General features: G+C 41.6%; 1 protein-coding gene across 4 annotated transcripts in view; it reads left to right on the top strand.

The window, feature by feature from the left end:
• Positions 1–447: 447 nt before the first annotated feature.
• qrich1.S (glutamine-rich 1 S homeolog) overlaps positions 448–19,499 on the top strand; it is a 35,801-nt gene continuing 16,749 nt past the window's right edge. The window contains exons 1-4 of one of the 4 annotated variants that reach the window (XM_018259499.2): positions 448–698; positions 5,765–6,089; positions 9,070–9,183; positions 15,060–16,025. In XM_018259499.2, the coding sequence (XP_018114988.1) occupies positions 5,784–6,089; positions 9,070–9,183; positions 15,060–16,025 (1,386 nt within the window). In that variant the 5' untranslated portion in view covers positions 448–698; positions 5,765–5,783. 4 annotated transcript variants of the gene reach the window in all.

Here is a 19,499-nt window from a genome sequence, read left to right as displayed (position 1 = left end):
ACATTGGAGCCGGCGGGAAGGCAGTTTGGGGAGTTTAGTCGCCCGAAGAAGAGATTTGTCGCATGGTGACTAATATCCCCGAATCTGAGGGCGTGTCTCTGCCCTAAAGCTGCCAGTCCCAAAAGAAGGCATAAACATCACAAGTTCCAAGAGTGTGTGTGTGGGGGGGGTACTTCACCCTACAAAGCAGCCCACTTTACAGTGAATCTGAGGTAAAACTTTATTTGATATTCGACAAGTGCAATTAGAGAAGAGTATTTAGGGATATTTCCAGAAGTATATACTATTTATCCATCCTTGGGCTTTTCAGTGCCACACACACTGTAAATGATGGACCCAGAGAATTCCACTCCAGTCTCTGACAAAATACTGTCTCAGTGAGACCAACCCAGCACTGTGTGTCCCCTTTAAGTGAACCCAAGGGCCGCCTCCAAGTCTCGCGGCGTTTAGCAGAGGAGATCTCGCGAGACATTCGCCTGCCATTGCGATTGGCTGACGGACGCTGAATGTAAGATGGCGCCCAGGGATCTGTGAGGCGAAAATAATCTATCGGAAAAAAAGGAATAATAATCACCCGAAGAGGGAGCGGAAGGACAGGGCAGAGCTCGGGGCCCCAGGTGTGTGGCAGCGGCACCGGAGGAGGAGGAGAGTGCCAAGCGGTGCCGGAGTGAAGCTCCTCCTGACAAGGAGCAGCTGGGGTGAGTGATCCGGGAGGGACCAGGGGGGTCTGATTACTCAGCGGCTGCCCGGTTACTGTTAATATGGGCCGCAGCATAGAAAGGGACTCTCCTTTGTAGCAATAAACAACCCCTGTCATACGGGGGCGCGCCGGTTTTGTAGAAGCACAACACGTGCGCGCGCGGGACCCTCTAAGCGCGCTCTCGCATTCTTGACAGTGATGGTGGGGGAGGTAAAGAGAAAAGCGCGGGCGTTTTCCGGCTCGCGACACGTCAGGGGACCGCGCGCTCACGTGAGTGGGAGGGGTACGGGCCTGGATAGTCTGGCGGGGAGGCGCGCGCGTCGTTGTTTGCCGCTGAGGGCGTTCACGTGATCGTGCAGCGGACGCAAATGAGAGGGCGGGGCCTAGAGCAAGAAAGGAATACAGTGACGTGACCGCGCGTAAGGAAGACAAGGGAGATGACAGGACGCTGGGGTTTTTCTGCTGTTCAGTCTCACGCGAGCAAGAAATAAATAATTACAGTTACTGAGGGCTCTCATTCGTTTCTATACAAAGTACTGCTGACTGGGCTTCCATTCGCCTCTTCTCTCGCTCAACCACTGCAAATCCTTATATATTTGCTTCATTCAGCTCACTGAGGGCTTCTGGCCCAGTAACAGCTGATCGCTGATAACATTCCTATTACCTGTGTATGAACTAGTGCTGGAGGGCAGGGCTGTTGCATGCTGGGAGTCTAAAGTAGCACAATTATCAATATGATAGCAGCATAAAGAAGCAGCTAACTGCAATTCTATTTTATGGCACATGTGATTCCTATACCAGATGCTGTAGGTTGGGACTGATAAGAACTGCAGCAAAAAGGGAGTTGCTTTCTATACCTTTCTACTCCAGTTGCATTCTGGGTATTGTAGTATCACATTAACCTTGGCTGTAGGCATTTGCTAAATAAAAACTATATTACCCAACATGCACTGGGATGGCACACTAGGGGGAAACATTGGCTACTTTTTAAAGTACAAACCCGCCAATGCTCCAAAAAACTCACACAAATCTGTACTTTGGCTAGTTTGTACTTTGGAAACCTGCCTGGCCTTCAAGTACTCAATACACAGTAGATAACAGATAAGTACTACTATAGTTTATATAAACAAGCTGCTGTGTAGCCATGGGGACAGCCATTCAAGCACAGGATACACAGTAGATAACAGATAAGTACTACTATAGTTTATATAAACAAACAGCTGTGTAGCCATGGGGGCAGCCATTCAAGCACAGGATACACAGTAGATAACAGATAAGTACTACTATAGTTTATATAAACAAGCTGCTGTGTAGCCATGGGGACAGCCATTCAAGCACAGGATACACAGTAGATAACAGATAAGTACTACTATAGTTTATATAAACAAGCTGCTGTGTAGCCATGGGGGCAGCCATCCAAGTTGGAAAAAAATAGAAAATGCACAGGTTAAATTGCACATAACAGATAAGCCCTTTCCAAAACAATGGTGTTATATTTATTATCTGCTGTGTATCCTGTATTTTTTCCAGCTTGAATGGCTCTCCCCATAGCTACACAGCACCTTGTTTATTTAAAGTAGTATTTTTCTGTTATCTACTGTGTATCCTGTGTAACTGTTCCTTTAAAATATAATATACTGTTAGTATGCACTGGTAAAAGCTGTGTGTTCGCTTCAGAAAGACTACTATAGATTATATAAACGAGCAAAAGGAGAAAAAGCAGAGGTTAAATATTAGACAACAGATCAGCCCTGTCCAATACAATGGTGTTTTATCTGCTATGTAACCTGTGCCTTTTCTCCTTTTCCATCTTCAATGACTGCCTCCATGCTTACACAGTTTATATAAACTATAGTTGTTTTTCTGAAGCAAACACACCAGTTTTACCAGTGCAGAGCAACAGTGCATTATATTTTGATTACTTTGATACACTTTCAGTTTTTGGTGTTACTGTTCCTTTAAGAAGGACAAGGTGCCAAATAAAGAACAGCACACGTGGTCTTCAGCTGAGATAATTCTGAGCTCCACTGTCGGCATATTTAGGACCCTCAGTTAATTTAAAGCATGTTCATGCAGCTAAAGGGGTTTTGTGTAGGACAGTGCTGCTGTCTGCTCTTATTTTAACTGCAAAATTGCAGATCAGTATTCCCAGCACTGTACAGAGCGTGTGCCATTGCTTCTGCCCTATATCTATCCATCCATCTATCTATCATCTATCTATCTATCTATCTATCTATCTATCTATCTATCTATCTCTGTATAATTTGTTCATGTACTTCAATAAAAAAAGTCATTCTTTATGATCCATTCCTACTGCTCAATTTTACTTAGGCATCCTAACCATGGAGCCCATTCCTTATTGTTGCACAAATCGCAGCCTAACAGCTGCACAATATGTTGCTATTTCTTACATTCTTGGTAATAGTAATGACATGCCATTGGGTAGCTACTAATTCTATTCTAGCAACAGCTGCAACACTACTCTATGTTTATCAGTCTGCTTCTGCTCACCCGCCCAATGTCTCTCCTCACTGATGCATTTTCATGGTGCTCCTGCCTTCCTGTGCATACACACATGTAATAAGGGAATCCCCTGACAGAGGGGGAGGAGGAGGAATCCCCTGACAGAGGGGGGGGAGGAGGAATCCCATGACAGAGGGGGGGGGAGGAGGAATCCCCTGACAGAGGGGGGGGGGAGGAATCCCCTGACAGGGGGGGAGGAGGAATCCCCTGACAGGGGGGGAGGAGGAATCCCCTGACAGGGGAGGAGGAGGAATCCCCTGACAGAGGGGGGGGGAATCCCCTGACAGAGGGGGGAGGAGGAATCCCCTGACAGAAGGAAAGGAGGAATCCCCTGACAGAGAGGGGGGGATCCCCTGACAGAGAGGGGGGGATCCCCTGACAGAGAGGGGGGGATCCCCTGACAGAGAGGGGGGGATCCCCTGACAGAGAGGGGGGGATCCCCTGACAGAGAGGGGGGGATCCCCTGACAGAGAGGGGATCCTGAGCCTCCAGTTCATAGCATGTCATCCCAGTGGTTTTACTTCGTTGTAGTTAAACTCTCTTATGTATTTAAAGTAAATGATAAATAATATATTCAGTTTGCTCTGTTCATTAGTTGTTTTAACCTGTAAAGATTGTTTCATGCTCAAATGAGTACCAGTGTGCCTGACAGAATGTTATCCACTGATTAAAGGAACAGTAACACCCAAAAATGAAAGTGTTTTAAAGTAATGAAAATATCATGTAGTGTTGCCCTGCACTGGTACAACTGGTGTGTGTCTGCTTCAGAAACTCTACTATAGTTTATATAAATTAGCTGCTGTGTAGCAATGGCGAATATTGAAAAAAAGTCTATATGGCACAGGTTAAATAGTGGATAACAGATAACACCATTATGTTCTACAGAGCTTATCTGCTGTGTAACCTGAGCCTTTTCTCCTTTGAATGGCTGCCCCCATTGCTACACAGCAGCTTATTTATATAAACAATAGTAGTGTTTCTGAAGCAAAAGCGGCAGTTTTACCAGTGCAGGGCAACACTACATTATATTTTTATTACTTTAAAACAATTAAATTTTTTGATGTTACTGCTCAGGCAAGGATATCCTTACCACCTGCTTGATAACTTGAATGGGAGCAGATGTTTTAGGCAAATTTTAAATGCATAGGTAGGATACATAGGAGGAAATGTGTTAGGGCAGTGTCTTGCCGAGCAGACTTATGACGTGCAGGGATAGAAATAAAAAAACACACACTGATCAATATTAGATAAGAATAATATATTGTAGGAAAATTAATACATTACCAATTGAACACAACGCAATGTCTAGCCGAGCTTCCCTTGTCAGACTTTTGAGAGGAACATCAGCTGGGGGACCCCGGGCCATGTACAGCGAACTCTCAAAGCCAGATCAATCGGGAAAGCTTCTACACAACACGTCTGCTTGTAGATGAAGCCCCCTTCTCCTTTTTAGATTGATATAATAACAAAGTAATAGATGGCTACACGCCCAGAACTGCGGCCATGACAATGAAAATAACCACGTGAATGAGATACAAGGTTCCTTCTTGATAAACATGTTTATATGTTTTTGAGTTAATTAACTCAACTCCTGCTGTTCCGGTGTCTCCAACTAATGCTAATACATCCATATAATAACTAAGGAGCCATATTGGAAACACTTGATCACACTCACTTTCCTGCCGTGTCACATTTGTATCACAGGCAGGTACCCATTAATGGTTTAGTTGGCTGTGCTTTACGCTGTACGTGTTCATATGTTTTTTGCGGGACAGTCCCGATTTTGACCGCTCAACCTGCAGTCCCAGATTGTTACTGAAATATCCCAACTTTCTCTTTGATCTCCTGCACTGAACTAAAACTTAATTGGCTTTTTGGCAGAGAGCCCAGAATAAGAGGCAGGTGCACTTAGATTACTTTTGTAACAATTTAAGATAAGTAAAGAAACAATTGTAACAATTTAAGATCAGCAGGTCTCTTGGGGAAACTTGTGACTTGCGGCTTAAAGGGCAATTCACCTTCATTAGCAAAACTGTAATAACACATAAAAACCACAGAGATGTGTTCAAACTTTCATAACCTGCCACATTTTTTAAAATGAACATGGTAATTAGGGGGTGTGGTCACAAAATGTTGCCGCACTACACGTGGCAAATCTTTTTGTCCCTCTTTATATTTCAGAAATGTTGGTTGGTATGTAAATGGTATAATCCCACCCTATGGGGTTTGTAACAACGAAGTGGAATTATCTAGTGCTGGTTTTGGAGGGGGGGGGAAATCACTTATTTTTTTTTTTAAATTTTAAGTTTACATCAGCCAACGGTTATACCTTTTATTAAAGGGCCATTGGGATTCATGGGGCCTGTCACACATGCAGTACCACATAGCGTAACAGAAACTACCGCTATTATATTTTTGCTTTTAAGGCCATATTATTCCTGTTTTGAGATGCTTTATTTGGTTATTATAGGATTCATATCTTTTTGCATTGCATTTTCAGAGATGAAAAACCTAACGCAGTTTATTTTTGATTGTGTCCAGGGTTTGACTCGTGTGCGCTATGAATAATTCTTTGGAGAACACCATTTCGTTTGAAGAATATGTCCGCATGAAGGCCCGTTCAGTTCCACAGCACAGGATGAAGGAGTTCCTGGACTCTTTGTCCTCAAAGGGACCTGAAGCCTTACAAGAATTCCAGCAGCCGCCACCCACCACCACCATGGTCTATCAACAAGGAGCTAACTGCATCTATACAGACAGCACAGAGGTGGCAGGATCCTTACTTGAACTGGCTTGTCCCGTTAATTCAAGTGTGCAGCAACAGCAGGTGCAGCAGGAACAACAGATACAAGTTCAAGCACAACAGGTGCAGGTGACTGTTATTTACATGTTTAACTATAAAGTAAATTAAACCACCTACATCAGAGATGTGCAACCTACTACAAAATCCAAGACCCATATAACCGAATTCAAAAAATTGGGACGGCTACAATTTAAAGGGATACTTTCATGGGAAAAAAGATTTTATTTTTTTTCCAAAATGCATCAGTTAATAGTGCTGCTTCAGCAGAATTCTGCACTGAAATCCATTTCTCAAAAGAGCAAACAGATTTTTTTTATATTTAATTTTGTAATCTGACATGGGGCTAGACGTATTGTCTGTTTCCCATTTGCCCCCAGTCATGTGACTTGTGCTCTGATAAACTTAAAGGGCACCAATCATGACCAAAATCATTTACTAAGTAAATACACTATGTGAAAGTTCAAGAAATCAGATTTTTAAAACAGTTAGAATTGTTTGTATAATGTAAATGATCAGCTCACTATACCTTCTGCAAGATCTCCCCTATCTCCCCTGCAGTTCTAGCTGAGGCAGCAATCTTGGATTTCACTGGCTCCTCCTACCTATATCTTCCCAGCCAACTGTAGCTCTGAAATCTCGCACATGCTCAGTTCAAATTCCTTGCTTTCTTATCAACCCTTCTAAGCTATTTTCAAATCAGCCAAACCTGTGTGTTAGCTGCTGTACAGTAGTGCTGCCACCTGCTGGAAGTTAGCAGGTGGCAGCACTTCTAGTGGATACTTCTAGTGGAGGAGTTTACTAAAACAAGGCATTCTGGGTAGAATACTCAAAGCAGTGTTACAATCTGAGCATGCTCCTGAAATTTGCATATTAGAGTCTCTGTTAGAGTCTCAATATGGCCTCCCTCAGTGAAAGAACCCATTTGACAAAGTAAGGGATTTTTTTAAAACCTGCAGTTTTTTCAAAAAACTATATATGTAGTTTGATTAAAAACGTGTTTAGCTTGTACTGGTCAGATTGTCAATATGTGTTTGATTTTGGCTGTGATAGGTGCCCTTTAATTCACTCTTTACTGCTGTACTGCAAGTTGGAGTGATATCAGCCCCACCCTTTCCCCCAGAAGCCTAACTACAGAACAATGGGAAGGTAACCAGATAGCAGCTCCCTAACACAAGATAACAGCTGCCTGGTAGATCTAAGAACAGCACTCAATAGTAAAGTCCATGTCCCAGTGAGACACATTCAGTTGCATTGAGTAGGAGAAACAGCAGCCTGCCAGAAAGCAGTTCCATCCTTAAGTGCTGGCTCTTTCTGAAAGCACATGACCAGGCAAAATGACCTGAGATGCACCTACACACCAATAATACAACTAAAAAAATACACTTGCTGGTGAATTTTTTGCAGTGTAAACCGTGTGATTTAGAAATAAAAAATACATCATACATACATCATCAATTGACAAGCAAAATGTATCTTTAATCCATTTAAAAAATAACAGCAAAAATATGGTTGCTATGGGTAACTGCCCTTGAGCAAATTTGCCCTTTGTTTCTAACAGTCGTAAGGAAAAAAAAAAAAAAACATGATCGGTGGCCACACATTTATTAGTGTTTACAGAGCAAGGTTCTTATTAGATGCTTATTCCCATTGTAGATCTATTCACCCTTTTCTGTAATTAGGTGCTTGTTACCTTTTAATCCAGACCATGCTAGTAAATGAGCGCAATTCTTAAATCTCCAAGAACTAAACCAAACCTGTGACCATTCATTTTTAGATTTAATATCTAGGAGTATGTGATGTTTATCAGATCAACAGCACCTGTGGGATTTCAGGGGTTGTGTTCAGCGACCTAAATATTCTTCCTCATCTCGCTAGATTTAAAGGGGAAGTAAAGTCTAAAATAGAATAAGGCTAGAAATGCTGTATTTTGTATACTAAACATGAACTTACTGCACCACAATCCTAATAAAACAAGTGATTTATGCTTTCAAAGTTGGCCACAGGGGGTCACCATCTTGTAACTTTGTTAAACATCTTTGCAAGACCAAGACTGTGCACATGCTCAGTGTGTTCTGGGCTGCTTAGAGATCGTCATAAATTATCAAATTAGCACAAATCAAATAATATCTGCCAGAAGCAAATACAGCAAGACTGATTAATAATCAGAATATACAGACTGCACTGGATCCTGTGTTATGTAATCTAATTTGGAATTTCTATTTTTTCGAACTCTGCAGAACCAGTGGCTGTAGCAAAATAATCCTCCAAATAGAATCCCAGTTTATCTGTTTAAATCTGGCTCCATGATCTTTGTCCCTGCAGCTGGAGTTGGAAACGGTAAAGGGGATGTAAAGGCAAAAATAAAATCCAATATAAATCTTTATACAGTCGCTGACTGCTCTACAGGGAAACAAACAAAGCTGCTTGAGTTCTGCATGGCTGGGAAGTAAGGCGGGGGCTCCCCCTGCTGTTCATAAGTATGATTGTTTCCCTGCCCAGCATTTAGGGACCATCTGACAATTCCTATCCACAGCAGTAAATGAAGGGATAATTTCACTGCATATAGTCAGGTTTCTTATAAAAACAGTACACATTTTTTAATTAAAATATATTGGAGACAGGTTTCTTTTTCATTAAAGAAAGTAAAATGGCATTTTATTTTTTTGCCTTTACATGCCCTTTAAAGAGCCACAAAACACACTTTGAATAATGGTATCATTTTACTTGTGCTTCACTAAAATGTTCCTGTGTAATTGTCTGTTTAGTTCTAGTGTTTGTGCAGTATTTTGCTGGCAGAACATCATTTTTTCATGTTTTACTTGTTTATTTTTGACTTTTTTTTTTTGGGAGATATGTTTAGAGCTTACCTGTCTAGGTGCATAACCAGCCCCAATGAGTTCCTTGGCCCGTCTCTGTACGTTATGAAGAATCCTTGCCACCACCTTTAAACTCTATATCACAACTGATTGCCTAAAGGCTTTCACTTTTATATTTTAACTTACTGCAAATATGTTGGTGGCTTAGTTTCCATTGTTAATTTCAGATTCATGAAGCACTCACCAGGCCTTGGAATCTTCTCCACCCTGCCCCACAGCTGAATCGAATGAACCTCTCCCCCGAGGGGTCCCTGGATTCTGGTATTTCAGAAGAAATGTTGGTTAGTTTCCCATGGGCCAGATTATAGACACTACAGATAAAAAATTACCTGGAATAGCAGCCAGTACAAATGACAAACAGCTGCACGAAAAAAAGAATCATCTGCAGCAGTTATTTTATAGACTGTACATGTAATTCTGCAGATAATACAGTTACCCTTAAGGTGGCCATACATGGAGAGATCCGATCGTTTGGCGATGTCGCAAAATATCTCTCCGATATACCCACCTTGAGGTGGGCAATATCTGGCTGATCCGATCGTGGGTCCTAGGGCCCAATTATCGGATCCTAACGAATGGGAACGGGTGGTCGGATCGCGGGACCACAATAACGAACAGATGCGGCCGCGATCCGATGGGATTTTTAGTCCCATCCGATCGAGATCTGGCCGACTTTCGGCCAAATCTCGATCGGGGAAGCCCGTCTGGGGGCCCAATACACGGGCCAATAAGCTGCTGACTCTGTCTGTCGGCAGCTTTTATCAGCCCGTGTATGGCCACCTTTACATATACATCTGATGCTGTAGCAGCAGCAAATAAAGTCCAAATAAGCCGCAGTGGGGTGTGCATGTCTATACAACCAAAATGTTATGCACCTGTATATTTGCTTCCCTTACTTCTGTTCTTGTGGCATGTTTTTGAAAGAGTGCATTTATTTGAGTATACAGTGGTGTGAAAAACTATTTGCCCCCTTCCTGATTTCTTATTCTTTTGCATGTTTGTCACACAAAATGTTTCTGATCATCAAACACATTTAACTACTAGTCAAAGATAACACAAGTAAACACAAAATGCAGTTTTTAAATGTGGGTTTTTATTATTTAAGGAGAAAAGAAATCCAAACCTGTGTGAAAAAGTAATTGCCCCCTGAACCTAATAACTGGTTGGGCCACCCTTAGCAGCAATAACTGCAATCAAGCGTTTGCGATAACTTGCAACGAGTCTTTTACAGCGCTCTGGAGGAATTTTGGCCCACTCATCTTTGCAGAATTGTTGTAATTCAGCTTTATTTGAGGGTTTTCTAGCATGAACCGCCTTTTTAAGGTCATGCCACAACATCTCAATAGGATTCAGGTCAGGACTTTGACTAGGCCACTCCAAAGTCTTCATTTTGTTTTTCTTCAGCCATTCAGAGGTGGATTTGCTGGTGTGTTTGGGTCATTGTCCTGCTGCAGCACCAAGATCGCTTCAGCTTGAGTTGATGAACAGATGGCCGGACATTCTCCTTCAGGATTTTTTGGTAGACAGTAGAATTCATGGTTCCATCTATCACAGCAAGTCTTCCAGGTCCTGAAGCAGCAAAACAACCCCAGACCATCACACTACCACCACCATATTTTACTGTTGGTATGATGTTCTTTTTCTGAAATGCTGTGTTACTTTTACGCCAGATGTAACGGGACGCACACCTTCCAAAAAGTTCAACTTTTGTCTCGTCGGTCCACAAGGTATTTTCCCAAAAGTCTTGGCAATCATTGAGATGTTTTTTAGCAAAATTGAGACGAGCCTTAATGTTCTTTTTGCTTAAAAGTGGTTTGCGCCTTGGAAATGTGCCATGCAGGCCGTTTTTGCCCAGTCTCTTTCTTATGGTGGAGTCGTGAACACTGACCTTAATTGAGGCAAGTGAGGCCTGCAGTTCTTTAGATGTTGTCCTGGGGTCTTTTGTGGCCTCTCGGATGAGTTGTCTCTGCGCTCTTGGGGTCATTTTGGTCGGCCGGCCACTCCTGGGAAGGTTCACCACTGTTCCATGTTTTTGCCATTTGTGGATAATGGCTCTCACTGTGGTTCGCTGGAGTCCCAAAGCTTTAGAAATGGCTTTATAACCTTTGAAATTGAACTCAGGTGTGATAAACCACAGTTAAGTTATTTTTTAACAAGGGGGGCAATCACTTTTTCACACAGGCCCATGTAGATTTGGAGTTTTTTTTCTCCCTTAATAACGTAAACCTTCATTTAAAAACTGCATTTTGTGTTCAATTATGTTATCTTTGACTAATAGTTAACGGTTTTTGATGAGCAGAAACATTTAAGTGTGACAAACATGCAAAAGAATAAGAAATCAGGAAGGGGGCAAATAGTTTTTCACACCACTGTATAATCTCTATACAATAGAACCTCAATGTCTCTCGCCAGGGGACCTTGTCTAAATGGCATAAAATCTGGTAAAAAAAAAAAAAAAACACATTGTGTGGGACTGCCAAAAATCTCGTCAATTCTGGGAAATTTATTATAGTAGAGCCGTGATTTTTTTTTTTTTTTTACATCCTCAAACAAATGCCCATTCACAAAGTTCTAACAAAAACTTTGGAAACCACAAATGTATAATTTAAAATATACTAAAGAAGAAAGTATGTGCGTATATAATATATTCAATATGCCAGCACTCAAAGCATAAGATTCAAGCAAGATCAAATGTCATATATACAATATCGATGGATTAGCGCTCTCTCTGCGTGAATATTTTTTCATGGTGATTTTATTATTCTTGGTGAAACACCTCACCCTTGTTCTTGATCCCAACTAAGATATAATGAATCCTTATTGGAAGAAAAACCAGACTATTGGGTTTATTTAATGTTTAAATGATTTTCTAGTAGACTTAAAGGAGAATTCAACCTGTAATAAAAAATAAAAAAAACCCTCCCCCCGGCCTACCTGCCCCCCCGGGCAAATGCCCCTAATTTTTTACTCACCCCTCTGTGCAGATTCTGGCCTCAGAGTTCATGGCAGCCATCTTTCTTCGATCTTTTTCGGAAGTTTTGACGCATGCACAGTTGGAGTAAATTTCCGGTCCTGTGCGCTGCAAGTCCCGAGACGTTCAGCGCAGTTGTTCGGGACCGGAAATGTACTCCAACTGCGCATGCTTCAAAACTTCCGTCAAGACATGAAGATTTCCGGAGAAGAAGAAGATGGCTGCCGTGAACTCAGAGGCCAGAATCTGCACGGCGAGGAGAGTAAAAGATTAGTGGCATTTGCCCGGGGGGGGCAGGTAGGCTGGGGGGGGTCTACCCAGGGTAGGGGGGAGGGTTTTTTTGAAATACAGGTTGAATTCTCCTTTAAGATATGAAGATCCAAATTGCAGAAAGATCCCTTATCCAAAAAGTTTGATGACTGCCTGTTTGTTTATCCTTGTTTTTAGCAGCTGAGTAAAAGGCATAGATGGACTAGCATTTCTCATAGCAGATTTAATAAAATTTAGGGTTTTTTCTTTTAATTTTTTATTCTTGACCCTTTCTCTTTTTTCTTTTTTTTCCCTGAAAAAGCATTATCCAAGATTAAACAACTGAATACGGATTTGTCAATGTGTGGCCAATGAAATCGTACACCACCCGCCCATTATGGATTAAATTAATAATGCCTCATGTAATCTGTGAAGGCCTCGGGTCTAGTTATAGGTTCCATAAAACCCTTTGGAGGGCTAAATTGAATTTATTTTTGCAATGTATTAGGAATTCTAAAGTAGGTTGGATAGAACTAGTCAAGCAACCCATTGAGCATCAGCAGGGGAATAATGTGTAATTTATGTTATAACTACAATACTATTGTAACATTATAATCTATAGGTATATAGCAGTTTATCTTTAAGGGAGACTAACGCTTCCTATGTCTCCATTATTCAACTTGGAACATCTTAGAGCAGAAATGTTCCAATAAGCTTCTGATTATATGATGGAGCATCTGCAAGTAACTTTTACATTTTACTTTATTTTCCTTTTCCCGTCTCTATCCCACCACTTGTACTTTATAGGTACCACACATGCTTAGATTTGGTTGGGCAATTTTCTACCATATTGTCTGTCTGGCAATGTATATCAGGGGGACAGTTTTGACTGTTCGTCTGCTATTCTGTTAGTTGGTCAAGATTAAAAATGTCATCTTCTGATGTGTTTTCTTGGCGGGGATGCACGGTGCATTGACAGATGAATTCAGGTCCCTATTAGTTCTGATGGTTTGGGTGTTCCTGGGTATTGACACATCACACATTATTTGTCCAAACCCAAAGGAAGGGCAGTGTATTGCTACCTTAAAAAAACAGTAACACCAAAAAATGAAAGTGTTTTGAAGTAACGAAAATATAAAGTGCTATTTTGTTGCAATAGTTTATATAAACAAGCTGCTGTGTAGCCATGGGGGCAGCCATTCAAGCACAGGATACACAGTAGATAACAGATAAGTACTACTATAGTTTATATAAACAAGCTGCTGTGTAGCCATGGGGGCAGCCATTCACAGCTGAAAAAGGGGAAAAGGCACAGGATACATAGCAGATAACAGACAAGCTCTGTAGTATACAATGGGATTCTTCAGAACTTATCTGTTCTCTACGGTGTGTCCTGTGCTTGAATGGCTGCCCCCATGGCTACACAGCTGTTTGTTTATATAAACTATAGTAGTACTTATCTGTTATCTACTGTGTATCCTATGCTTGAATGGCTGCCCCCATGGCTACACAGCAGCTTGTTTATATAAACTATAGTAGTACTTATCTGTTATCTACTGTGTATCCTGTGCTTGAATGGCTGCCCCCATGGCTACACAGCAGCTTGTTTATATAAACTATAGTAGTACTTATCTGTTATCTACTGTGTATCCTGTGCTTGAATGGCTGCCCCCATGGCTACACAGCAGCTTGTTTATATAAACTATAGTAGTACTTATCTGTTATCTACTGTGTATCCTGTGCTTGAATGGCTGCCCCCATGGCTACACAGCAGCTTGTTTATATAAACTATAGTAGTGTTTCTGAAGTAAACACACCAGTTTTTACAATTAAGTACAATTTGTACATTATATTGACATCCCATTGTATCTTTAAGAAGAAAGTGGGTCTACTCTCGCTGTTTGTCTTCTTTACTGTAAAAGTATTTTCTGTACATTGGTTTTATGTATTGTATCTTCAATAAACCGTAAAAATGGGGTGTATGAATACATTCCATCTCTCTATATTTGCTTGTGTAGGTATGTAGGTTCTCTACTAAAATGTTACTCCTCAATCGAACAGAGTTTTAGAATTATACCCCTAAATTGGGCTGGACTCAATGGGACTATGAAGAATATTTCACCTGATTTGAGTAGTAGCTTAGTTTGAATCTAATTGCCGACACACAGTGAAGCATTCCTTGTGCAATAGGGAATATTCTGTTATAGAATAGCACTGTTTATGTGTGGTGATGATTCTAGTGTGTGTGGTGATGATTCTAGTGGCAATGGAAAATGACTCCTGCAGTATGACCCTTCTTACTCATCAGACTCATCGGTTTTCTGAACAGTGGCTACAAATATGCTAGGAATATTCCATTTAATTACGCGCCTTTGGACATAATAAACAACACCCTTACCCCATATAAACACCCAATCATGGGTTACCTACTTATTAATAGGATTTATATACTGTATAATTAACTTACAGATTGCTGTAACATGTTTATGTTAAGCGAGGAAATTTACAGAAGTATCCTATATATGCAGTGGGTAGGATACTGCGGAAAAATAAAACCCATCTGCTGACGTGGAAATTCCGTTTCTCTATATTGGGAGTGCCCAATCGTTACTAATGCAGGGTCTACTTTTAGTGATATTGTCCCATTATAATCTACATCCATAAAAGCATTGTTAGCATTCTGTTCCATGGAAAATATTACTTAAATATTATACAGGTATTGATTTATGAGGGAATTAATACTACATAAGAAAACAATTTCTTATGTAACCAAAAAAAATATCTGAAGGAAAAGAATGGAACAGGAGGGTAATTTAGACAAGATGCCAACTACTGGAAGATCCTGATCTACCTTTTGGACACCCCTGCTGTATATGAATTTTATTTATTTATTTTTGGGTATTACATTTTGCTAACTGTTACCCTTTTCTTACACAGGTGCAGGTACAACAGTCACCACAGCAGGTAACAGGTCAACAGATGTCGCCTCAACTTAACGTTCATCCATCAAATGAGCAGCCAATTCAAGTACAAGTACAGATCCAGGGCTCAGGACAGTCGCAAACAATACAAAATCAGTCCCTGCAGACCCAGAGCCCTTCCCAGATGCAAGTGGCTCAGATCCAGGTTCAGCATGTTCAGGCCCCTGATATGCAGGACAATCACATGCAGCAGCAGCAGCATCAGATCCAAGCACAGCTGGTGGCAGGACAGTCTGTGGGTGGCGCACTTTCCCCTCCGCCAAATCAGCAAGGCTCCCCACGGGAAGGGGAGCGCCGTTCCAGCTCTTCGAGCGTCCTTCAGCCGGTAAAGAAACGCAAAGTGGACATGCCAATCACTTTGTCATATGCAATCTCAGGACAGCCTCTTGCAGCTGTTTTGGCAATTCCACAAGGGCAGCAACAGAGTTATGTGTCTCTGAGGCCAGACTTACTAACAGTAGACAGTGCTCATCTCTATGGGGCTACTGGGACCATTACAAGCCCAACAGGAGAGACGTGGACCATCCCAGTGTACTCTGCTAATGCCCGCGGTGATTTACCACAACAAAACATAACCCACATAGCCATCCCTCCAGAGGCCTACAATGCCGTCCATGTTACAGGTTCCCCCACTGTGGCGGCCGTAAAATTAGAAGAAGAGAAGGACAAAATGGTCAAAAATACACACGATGAAGTGGTGCAGACTCTTGCAAATTCTCTATTCCCAGCTCAGTTCATGAATGGGAATATCCACATTCCAGTAGCTGTACAGGCTGTGGCAGGGGCATACCAGAATACAGCACAGACTGTACATATTTGGGACCCTCAACAACAAGCAACGCTACACGAGCAGGTGCAGCAGCAGCAGCAGCAGCAGCAGCAACAACAACAACAACAACATCATCATCATCATCAGCTGCAGGTAATTTGTCTATTAGGAGAGAGTAAAGCATTGGTAGTGCATATGTGATTTTATATAGCACATGGTCCCTGCCATTAGTAAGGGTTATACTTTTAACAGTCTGAGAGATCATATTTTGGGACCCTGTTCATCACCAGCTACATCAGTTAGGGATGCATTTGTTTGGTACTTGCATATCGTGAAAATGAAAATTTAATATAAGCTTCATTATACTGAAATAAGAAACTTTCAAAATATAATCAATTAAAAGTTCTGCATCGTTTCTGAAATAATCAAGTTTATCTTCACTATCCCTCTCTCAGCATCTTTTTCTCTTCATGCAGCAGTTGGGTGTCACATATTAATTGACAGATCTAATATAGCTTATAGGGGGGGGGTTCCTTTCTTAGCAGATGTATTGGAGCTCACTCAAATAACTGATTCCAGTACAAACAAAATCTAAGATATGAATTATTGGATGATGTAGTCCTTTCGTTGTTTAGTTTGGTTCAACTTCAGAGTTAGGCACCGCCAGACCTAGTGACTTTCACAATATAAAGAATAGACTCTGGAGAACCAATTGCTGATTAGTGATTCTTTTATTCAAAACCAGTGCACGACATGTTTCGGGCCCAGTGGCCCTTCCTCAAGCACCTGAGGAAGGGCCACTGGGCCCGAAACATGTCGTGCACTGGTTTTGAATAAAAGAATCACTAATCAGCAATTGGTTCTCCAGAGTCTATTCTTTATATTATACAAACAAAATCTAACTAAATAACTGCCTTTTGCACAAATTCTGAATGTAGAGAGACAGGATTTCTGGTGATCTAAATTAGGGATGCACCGAATCCAGGATTCAGTTTGGGATTCGGCCAGGATTCTGCCTTTTAAAGCAGGATTTGGCCGAATCCTTGTGCATGGCCAAACTGAATCCGAATTTGCATATCTAAATTCTGTGTGGGAAGGGAAGTGACGTGACTTTTTGTCACAAAACAAGGAAGTAAAAAACATTTTCCCACCTTTTCCTTTCCCACACTTAATTTTCTTATGCAAATTAGGATTTGGTTCGGTTTTTGGCCGAATTTTGGAAAACGGCCGAATCCCAAAAAGTGTGTTCGGTGCATCCCTAATTTTAATAGAGTGAGCTCTAATACATTTTCTAGGCAAAAGGAGCCCCCCTATAAGATGTATTGTTTCTATCTGACACCCAACTGCTGCATGAAGACAGAATGAAGAGAAACAGATGCTGAGAGAGGAATAGTGAAGATAAACTTGATTATTTTGGGAACAATGCAGATTTTTTAATCAATTGTATTTAGTTTCTTATTTTGTATTTAGATTTTTATTTCAGTATGCTGAAGCTTATAATATATTTTCATTTTTTGCTATTGTTCCCCTTTAAACTGCCCATATGTGGTTTAGGTTTTGCAGTTTCATATTATCAAATAATTGTGTGGTTATAAAATGTACATGCAACACAGCACTAAAACGGTATAACAGTTGCATTGTTTGCTTGCCATCAATAGCAACAATAGTTTACCCATGGGTTTGGACCAACCTCGGCGCACCTTTTGCGGGTCGGGACCTTAAACTTCTGGCTTCTGGTTTTATAGGCGCATGCCTACCCCCTGCCCCTTTTGTGACATCATGAGGGGGGAAAGCGGGTGCGGGTTCTCGACCCACATATCACTACTTTCCTGTTTTGAATGTAAGCATCTGCTTGTTAGCTTTAGGTTACTAGACCTGAACAGACTTTGCTTCTTTTATATATTACAATTGAACATGTTTCTTTAATGATCAGCGATTGGGCAGGTTTAAAAATCCCATCAGATCAAGCACCGCATCCTATCGGTAATGATGTCTTTGATCTGACTGCCCATATTCTGCTCATTGTGATCCGCTCGTTAGACCCTAGGGCCAGCGATCGGATCAGCTCTATATCTGCCACCTGAAAGGAGAACTCAACCCCCCACACACACACAAATAAAAACCCCTACCCAGTACTCTACATAGACCCCCTGCCTTCTCCCCTCCCCCACATAGGTGATAACACCTATAAGTGCCCCTAATCCTATAGGAAGAATGGTGAATTTCAGTTCACCCTTTGATTTAAAGGAGAATTACCCCCCCTCCCCAATAAGTAAAGCCCCTACCTACTACCCTAGGTTGCCCCCCTATTCCCCCCCCTGCATAGTTAGTTACCCCTGAAAGAGAGTATGCTCACATATCGGTGTAGAGAAAGCGCAGCCGGGCTCATGGGCGCCATATTCCAGATGTTCGGGTTCCCTTCAGCAATTTCCAGCACTTTTGGTGCATGCGCAGCTGCTACTAACCTGGAAGACTGCTGCAACTGCACATGTTCTCGCTTACAGTAGACAACTGGAAAACCATAAGATAGTGCCCATGAGCTCTGCTTACTCTGCACCGATACGTGAGCAAATTCTCAGGGGGGGATTAGGGAGGGGGGACTACCTAGGGTAATAGGTAGGGGCTTTTCTTATTGGGGGGGGTTAGGTCTCCTTTAAAAAAGCCCCAGTTTATCTAACGGTAAGGGCACACGGGGAGATTAGTCACCCAGGCGACAAATTGCCTCTTCTTCAGGGCGACAATCTCCTCGTACTGCCTTCTTCCCGCCGGCTCAAATGATAAATCGCCATCGGTATGGCGACGAATCTCCCCTTGTGCCCTTACCCTAAAGGCATCTGCAGACACACACACACCTATACACTAGAGAGGAGCTCAGAGATTGATCTTAGATCTCTGTATAATTATAATTCAGTCAGTCTGATCTATTCAACCACTTTGAATTAAAAGATTGACAATTGCATTCCGTCTATATGTATGGAGTTGCATGGAAAGTGCATATACAATTAGAGTTATATGAAAAGTGTGTGGTGCTAATTCCATAATTAGTGTTCAGTTTTACTACTCCCAGAATGAATTATAATCTTTAGCATGCATTAGGCCTTTAGCTCGCCACATACATGAACCCTAGTCCAATGTAGTTATTTCTTCCCTTGATGACCGTTGTTCTTCAGCATATTCATCCCTGAGATAATGGCCAGATTGGAGACTCTTTTTGCAAAACTGATTTTAGTATAGGGCTTTGCTTTGACAGGGTTATTTCACATCTAAATTAATCTTCACAGTTGTCTTCAATAGTACTGTATATTCATAGCAACTTTTCAGTTGATCTTCATTTTTTTTACAGTTTTTTTTTTAATTATTTGCCTTCCTGTTCTGCCTCTTTCAAATGGTCACTGACCCTGACTGCCAAAAATCCCCCTAGTGTAGATTGTGCCGTATGACTTCTGTTGAAAACACACACACGGGTAATTCATTCAGCAGCACTTTTTGTCATTTAGTTGCCCAACAGTCAACATAACTGCTTTTGTACTAATTTATAATTCACTTTTCTCACAATTTTTGGCCTTGCCCATCTGGCCGACTTTCGGGCAGATATCAATTGGGGAAGCCCGTTGGAGGGCCCCATAC

Source organism: Xenopus laevis, chromosome 4S, assembly GCF_017654675.1.
Source record: "Xenopus laevis strain J_2021 chromosome 4S, Xenopus_laevis_v10.1, whole genome shotgun sequence".
NCBI classification, from domain to species: Eukaryota; Metazoa; Chordata; class Amphibia; order Anura; family Pipidae; genus Xenopus; species Xenopus laevis.
Note: the sequence above shows the minus strand (reverse complement) of the source record. Positions and strands in the feature narration are given on the sequence as shown.